At 48.2% G+C, this 7,545-nt stretch overlaps 1 protein-coding gene across 2 annotated transcripts; it reads right to left on the reverse strand.

The window, feature by feature from the left end:
* Window positions 1-3,858: 3,858 nt before the first annotated feature.
* RNASE1 (ribonuclease A family member 1, pancreatic) lies at window positions 3,859-6,033 on the reverse strand. 2 transcript variants are annotated; one of them, XM_007127754.4, is made up of 2 exons: window positions 5,949-6,033; window positions 3,859-4,677 (listed from the first exon to the last, which is right to left on the reverse strand). In XM_007127754.4, the coding sequence occupies exon 2, from the start codon at window positions 4,650-4,652 to the stop codon at window positions 4,197-4,199; it is 456 nt and encodes a 151-aa protein (XP_007127816.2). In that variant the 5' UTR covers window positions 4,653-4,677; window positions 5,949-6,033; the 3' UTR covers window positions 3,859-4,196. The 2 variants fall into 2 exon arrangements, with proteins under 2 accessions (XP_007127816.2, XP_054944770.1); XM_055088795.1 differs by lacking the exon at window positions 5,949-6,033 and adding an exon at window positions 5,410-5,547.
* Between the last annotated feature and the right edge of the window lie 1,512 nt (window positions 6,034-7,545).

Here is a 7,545-nt window from a genome sequence, read left to right on the forward strand (position 1 = left end):
TTGTTTTTAAGGTGAAAGTTTTAGAGCCAGATTACAAAAGACCTTCCCTGCCCTGATGTTCCTTAATTCCACAGATCTACAAACATGATCACATTCATATTAGGCATGTGCACACACACTCATGGTCCCATGCAAACAGATTTTGTCTCTATGTTACAACAGCCCAAGCTCTCTTTATCCCAGAGCGCTTCCCTTAAATGACTGTCTGGCAGTATTTATGGAAGAGGAAGGGGGAGCTTGAGGGAGGTGGCGAAGAGAAGCTGCCAAACATGTTGGCCTGAAGCAGGGCCAGCTCTCAGCCTCTATGAGGAATGTTTCCAAGAAGCTCAGGAAATTCCCGGTCCCACTCCCACATTCTCTTGTTGTTGCCTTGATCTCGCCTCCGCATTACTCTCTCCCGTCTGCGGATCTGAGCCAAGCTAAAAACCTCCATGGGCTCTCAGGTCCCAGGAAGCCTAACAAGGCCTAGCAGAGGCTAGCTGCCAGCCTTGAGTCTCAGAGGCTGCCTAAAGTTGCCTGAGAGGAAAATCTGCCCTAGAAGCATGTTTGAAGTCCACCGGGATGACCTAGACCTCTGAACATGGCTTTGCATTGAGAAGAGCTCTGAACCAAACCAGATCTCAATGATGTGACTCTTCTAGAGATGCCTACCCACGAAGAGCCAGAAACTGCATGCCAGGGCTCAGCACTCACTGCTAGACATGGATGTTCATCTAGAAGGTCCTAAGCGCTTCCCTCGTGGTCCAGCGGTTAAGACTCCCCGCTTCCACTGCAGGGGGCGTGGCTTCAATCCCTGGTCGGGGAACTAACTGCCAAAAAAAAAAAAAAGATAGGGGGTAGAAGCCCCTAAGTGTAAGGGGACTTTGAGATGACCAAACGCAAGCCCTGGGTTTTACAGATTAGACAACTGTGGTCCAGAGAGGGCTACAGAGTGCCTTAGGGGCACAGCACAGGGAGCTGATAGTAGGGCAAGGACTACATTAGGTGCCCTGGCCCAATTATCCACCCAGCTGCAGACTGAGGGAAGGTGGAAAAGGAAGGAAACTGACCTGAATACAGGCCCTGCTCAGACTTGTAGCAAGAAGAAACCAGAGGATGACATACAATAGTGACGAGCTTTAAAGTACAGTCACCACACTGGCTAGTAAAACAGGCCTAGTGAGACTCTGTCCATTCGGATAAACAACTCCTTCTCTATTGTTAAGTAAGAAGACAATAAGGGAGTGGGAAGGGAGATAAGCGAGGAGGGAAGAAGCTGAGATGAAACCATCCCACCTACACTTGCTGCAAAAGCCACAAAGAAACCTAAAGTACATGGGAATTTACTGAATGATTTGCAGAGGTGTTTGTCCCCTAGAAAGTAGCTCCTGGGAGACAGTTTTGAGATGCTTCCAGGTATGCCACAGTTTAGTCTTCAGGAGGTACACTTTCATTCTGAAACTTCTATGCAGGACCTCCATCATGCATCATGAATCACGCACATGGACGGCTGCCCCACATTCGTGATCAATTTCCCAAACCAATATTGAGGCGCATTCTGCCACGGGCAGGTAGATTCAAAGCCCTTTAGTGCTCCCACTTGCTCTGTGAGGGCTGAATCAGTCTCAGGAGGCAAGAGTAGCGATTGGGAGCAGCCTTTCACTTTCCAGTTAGACAGAAAGCGCAAAGTGCAAACACTGACGAGGCAGCGCTTGGCAAGAAAGAACCTGACGCGATGGCCCTTTACTCTGTTCGTTAAAGGTGTGGGTGACCGATCTGTTTCAGGCTGGAAGACTATTGGCTGCTGGAATTGAAGGGGAATTTAACAGAGAGAGAGAGACAGGAGAAAATCAGCATGTCAGAAGAGGCAGAAGACACTATGATTTTGTCGGTACAGGTAAAATTGCAGGAGTCAGGAGGACTCTGGGATGCATTTACCTGTCCACCGGGAATGCAGAATTCCTGAAGCTTGTTTGGTTTGAAGCCTCTTCTGAAAATTAACATTATCCTTCTTAGAAGAATCACTGGATATGGTCATTTCTGTCTTTAAGCAGGTACCCATCTTCACATGTTAGCACCTCAATTTTAAGATTAATCTGCCTGCGTCAGTCTCCTGGAAGAGGTTAATACTCCTTTATTTGTGGGATAGCAATAGTCACCCCACAGAACAGAGACCTCTGATTTGTCTCCCGACGACTGGTGTTTCTCTCCTTGACTCTGCCTGATGGCTCTAGGACAAGACTCGATCTTCCCCTCCCAGAGCCCTCCTATTCAGAGCGCTTTCCGCCCCACCTCACCCCCGTTTCCCTGGCCGTGCAGATCTGCACCCAGACCATCCGCTAGCACCTATCGCTTTATTCCCCGGGTGGAGACTCACAGTGGTCCTGTGGCCAGGAAGATGCATGGAACCAGCAGCCAGAGCTGGTGATCGTGCAGAATAGATGCAGCAAAGCTCCAAGTGAGTGTTCAAAAAAGATCTACTAAAGTGTTCTCTTAGCACTAGCAGGAGGGAAAATGAGGAGCTTTGGGTTTGGAAACAATAGTGAGATGAACTTAAGAAAAATTCTATCTAAAGAAAACAGATCTAGAAACTTAAAGTTTCCCCTTTTTCCCTCCTCCATCCTCTCTGTAAGGAGTGAGATCCCCACTGCCACCAAAATAGCTGGCCACCCTTCTGACCCACAGGCCTTCTTCCTCTTACAGAGGTCCCAGAGCTAAGCATTCACTTTACCTAAAAAACACACAATCGCTTCCAACATTTATAAATGTAGTACACAAAGACAATGACAGAACTGGTCAAACTGGTTAGCAGTAGGACATTTCTCTAGTTCTATGACCTTGTCTAGAGCTTGATGCAGGTGTAAACAGGGGGTCATATGAAATGATTAAGTGATGACAGAAGCCATGTCTAGGCTTTTCAATGGATGTAAGAAAGGGTTGCCAAGAAGTGAACAGACTCATAGGCCAAGTGCCCTGGGAACCTGTGAGAGCCCCCAGCAAGCTCAGGCAGAGAAAGCCGTGACTCCACAGCACTCAGTGAAGGAGGGAGACTGGGGAAGTTCCTTCTTGAGGAGACTCCAATAGCAGAGAGAGCAACGACAGGGAAGCCAGGAGACCCAAGGTCTAGTCTCAGTCGGACACTAACTAGCAGCTGCCGTGAGCAGGTCACTTAACCTTCCTGAGATTCAGGTTGCCCCTCTGTAAAAGGCGGGGGTTACATTAGGTCAGGAAGGGCCAGTGGGTGGCACACACACCCTCACCTCTCTCGAGCCTTCGGTAGAGGCCGCCGTTCCATCACTTCACTGTTTAGGTATTTTTCTACAGCATTCTAGGCAGGCACTTCCAAGTAGAGTTGGTCCACAAGCTGAAATCTACTTATCCTCCCCCCATCTGATGATCGCTGAAGTCCTTCCTAGCTCCTGAATGGAGGGTACCAACTTTGCAAGGAAGAGAGGACCAGCTTTCTGATTTAGCAATAGCTCCCTCAAAAAAAGGAAAACGGAAATTTAGGGTCATAATTTCATACCCTCCTCCTCCCCACCTGAGGCCAAGCAGGGTCTTCCCAGGGTCACGCTCTCCTTCCTTCTGTGCCAGAGATTTTTGTATCTGAGCTTCGCCCTCCGTCAGCTCGCCCAGCATGACACTGTCCCAGACCGTAGCTCCTTTTTATCTAAAATAGCCCACACTTTAAAACTATATTGGGCATCAAGGAACCTACAAAGAGGGGAATTATCTCAGGTCAGTGAAAATCAAAAGTCAGAAGAGGTGGCATCTAAGGATTCCATTCGTCACTCACCAAAGCTAACCAGACTCACGGTTCTCACCCTTCAGGAGAGCGAGCATACAAACAGCACCTGGATGGGGACAGCATCAGGAATTCAAGTGGTTGCAACTGTGTTTTATTGAAAGAAGCAGTGAAGCGGTCAACATAGGCCCCATCTCACAACCCACTCCTCACCCCCCAAGCCACGCAGGGACCAGCCTCAGGCCAGGGGTGTGTGTGTGTGTGTGTGTGTGTGTTGGATAAGAGCCCTAATTAACTTGAGTTATTGCCCTCAAGCCAGGGAAGCATGTGCTTTGTGTGTGTGTGTGTGTGTGTGTGTGTGTAGGAGGGGGGTAGATAAGAGCCCTAACTAACTTGAGTTCTTGCCTGCAGGGCAAGGAAGCAAGAGGGGGAGAGGCGATGAGGTGGGGCGTCTCTGGCTTCAGGTAGAGACCTACACAGAACCGTCAAAGTGGACTGGCATGTACGGGTCCCCCTCACAGGCCACGATGATGTGTTTCTCCTTCTGGCTGGTCTTGTAGGCACAGTTGGGGTACTTGGAGCCGCCTGTCTGGCGGCAGTCTGTGATGTGCATGGTGGAGTTGCTCTCATAGCAGTTGGTCTGCCCATTCTTGCAGGGGATGTTTTTCTGGAAGCAGACGGCCTTGACATCTTCCAGGGACTCGTGCACAAAGGTGTTCACCGGCTTGCACCGTCCCTGGGTCATTTTTCGGCGCATCATCATTTGGTTGCAGTAGTTGGAGTTGTTGCCTGGGGAGCTGCCGGAGTCCATGTGCTGTCGCTGGAACTTCATGGCCGGCGATTCCTTGCCCAAGGAAGGCTGGACCCACCCCAGCGCCAGCAGCACCAGGACCAGCCATGGCAACAGGACCAGGGACTTCGGAGCCATGGTGGTCTCACTGCCCTGGAGGAGCCTGCCCGGGAAAAGGGGGAGAGGAGGAATAACATCGCCTTAGAAAGAGAACCCTAGCTCCCACCTGTAGCCTCCCTGGCTTACAGTCTCCAGGTCAACCAGAAAGATGTCCATCTTCCTGCGAGCTTTTCCAAGTAACGAGACAATCACATATGTTCTTCTCCACAAACATTTGATTCCCACTCCCTACAGAGAGGCCGTCCTCCCCTCTGGGTGGTGACCCCAGAAATGACCTAAAATCCTAGCAGCCCTGTCTTTGAATACAGAAATATTTTTGATACGAAATACCTTTGAAACATAAAACACCTCCGTACCCAGCGCTCACATGGCTCATTAGAAGATGCTTTTGAATAAACCATTAAATAAATAATCCGAAGTTTGAATAAGCCAAATTGTATCCCTGAGATAACCACCGAGTATTCATCCAGGATCACGGTGGACAGAGCCCTGTTGTCCTAAACACAAGGGAAACTCAGCCCCAGTGTTTTACACTGGCACCATAAAGGGATGCCATTGTATTCCAAAGAGAGATGCTCTCCTCCCCCAACCTGGGGGCTGCTCCTTCTCCAGCCCCGTGGGCTCTCTGCAGCCTACGTGCTCCATTCCTGACCCCAGCTCTGCCCCCTGCCCACGTCTGCCTGGTCCCATTCTCAGGCTAGCCTCACCCACCCTGGCTTCCCCCTCTCCAACCCTCAAGCAGAAACAGCTCCTGTGTGCCACTTGGGCTGCTTACCTGGGTCTCTAGCTTGGTCTCTGAGAGAGAAAAGGCAGTTTCTGCAATCACTCTATCCCAGGGGTGTGGACCTTATACAGATTAAAAGGGAGCTTGGCTTCCCGGAAGAGATGCGTGGGAGGAGCATCTTGGTCTCCGTCCAGTGGAAAACAAGGTCATGTGAGGAAGGGTTGGGGAATTACCCAGGCCACCCTTTTTTCGGGGCTGCTGGGGAGAGTGAGCCTTTGCCTATAAGAACCTTTCTATAAGCAGCAGAGAAAGCCACTATAGCACTGATGTTCGAACCCCAACCAAGTCCTTGTTATCTCTTTGCAAGCCATTTTCACCAAATAGCCCTTGGAGGTTAGCAAAATGCACATAACTTGTGATCACGGGAAGGGGAGGGAAAGGGAGGTCCTCTCTTGCCCTGGGAGTCCTGGAGCTGCTTTGGCCAGAATTCCACATCTCCCACCAGCTCCTCTGCTGGGGGAGCAGGGAGAAGTGGCCAGCTGCCCCCAGCTGGAAGGCTTCCCGGATCTGGAGAAGAAAGGGGAGAGTACCTGAACACGGAGGAGTAGAAAGCAGCTTCGTTCGGCGTGACCTCACCCAGTTCTGGCCGCTTCAACACTCCTGGGCTGTTGAAGGAGGGTGTGTGGCCATTCCTATCTATAGTGCATGCCATAGGCCAGAGTGGAGGAGAGGAACTAGGGATGAGCCAAAATGCAAAATCCCCTTTAGAGAAGAAACAGAGAACATCATATTTCTTAGCAGTAAAATTTCATCCTAGAAAGAGATGTGTATTTGCTGGAAGACAATTTTATTTTTTTTTATTTTTAAAGTACAGTTGATTTGCAGTATTGTGTTAGTTTTAGGTATACAGCAAATTGATTCAGCCAGATAAAATGGAGGACAATTTTAATCCCTTTGGAGTGAGAATTATCAAAATATCTCTCCATGCTCTAGGTTTACACTATCTCAGTCCAAATTTTGGTTTAGCACCTTAAGCCCTGGGCAAGTTTCCTCATCTCTAAAATGGGGATGATAATAACATGTTCCTTTTAGGTTTGCTATTAAGACAAAATAAGGTAAGATGCAGAGGGTTTAGAACAGTGCTTAGAAAGCCAATGATGGTTCTCGTGGGGTGGGGTTAAGACCTCGCACAAGGAGTCTGTTTAAATAATACTGGGTGATCTTGGATTTGCTTTCCACAGGAGGCGGAGTCAAGTAACTGCCTGGCAAAAAAATCCAGAGCTGAAAATAGCAGGCAGTTTCAAAGCCCTGGGGAGCGAAAGGGAGGGGGGGAAGAGAGAGCAGAGGAAACGTGACAGGAAGAACAGAATTCTTTAAGGGGAAATTTTTAAATTGTTTTGCCACATGAAATCCAAGAAATTTTTGGTAAAGTCAGCATTATTTTCTAGTGTGTATAAATTTGGAAGTGGAAGTGGGGTCAAGGAGGATGTGGTGAGGCATGAGCTTTCAGTCTCATGTTTTTGTAGTTTACCTACCACCCAGGTTTTCTTTGCTTCTTAGTCTTTGGATCATACTCAAACCATCTTGAGTGGTGTTGGAAGGAAAACTTTTCCTCTACCCATTTATGTTCTGCTCTGGACGCCTGTGAATTAACTGACAAAAGACAGATTAACAGAAGAATTGACCAAGTTTATTCATCTGCATATGGAGGAGCACAAAAGAAGTAGTTCCCTGAACAGCTAGGGATAAAGGTTTATACGTCAACTTAACGGGGGGGAGGGGAGCAAATAGGGACTCTTAAGGAAATAAATGGGTTTTTTTAAAGGAAAGATAAATGAGCTTTTGGGGGAATAAATGGGACATAAAATAATTTGTGATAATGTTTGTCTTTGCAAGTGTGAGTAGTGTGTCTTCGTCCTAGCTGCAAAACTCCCCTAAGGGGATTTATAGCAGCTTTACTCTCAGAAGACTCTGCCTTTATTCAGATGAGGGAAGCTCCAAAAAAGCTTCTTTCTGCATCTGCTGGGTTTCAAATATCTTCAGTTTAAAACAACCTTCATATTAACTCTGCAGATCTGAGATGGTACCCACAGTAACAAACTTAGAATTTGTTCATTTATTCATTCAACAGTGGGAATACAGAAATAAGTTACAGGGCCTGCCCTAAAGGTACCTGATAGGATAGTT

This window comes from Physeter macrocephalus, chromosome 11, assembly GCF_002837175.3.
Source record: "Physeter macrocephalus isolate SW-GA chromosome 11, ASM283717v5, whole genome shotgun sequence".
In the NCBI taxonomy this organism is placed as follows: domain Eukaryota; kingdom Metazoa; phylum Chordata; class Mammalia; order Artiodactyla; family Physeteridae; genus Physeter; species Physeter macrocephalus.

Excerpts from the sequence above, each read along its gene's own strand:
- RNASE1 (XM_007127754.4), bottom strand. The coding sequence starts at position 4,652 with ATGGCTCCGAAGTCCCTGGTCCTGTTGCCATGGCTGGTCCTGGTGCTG.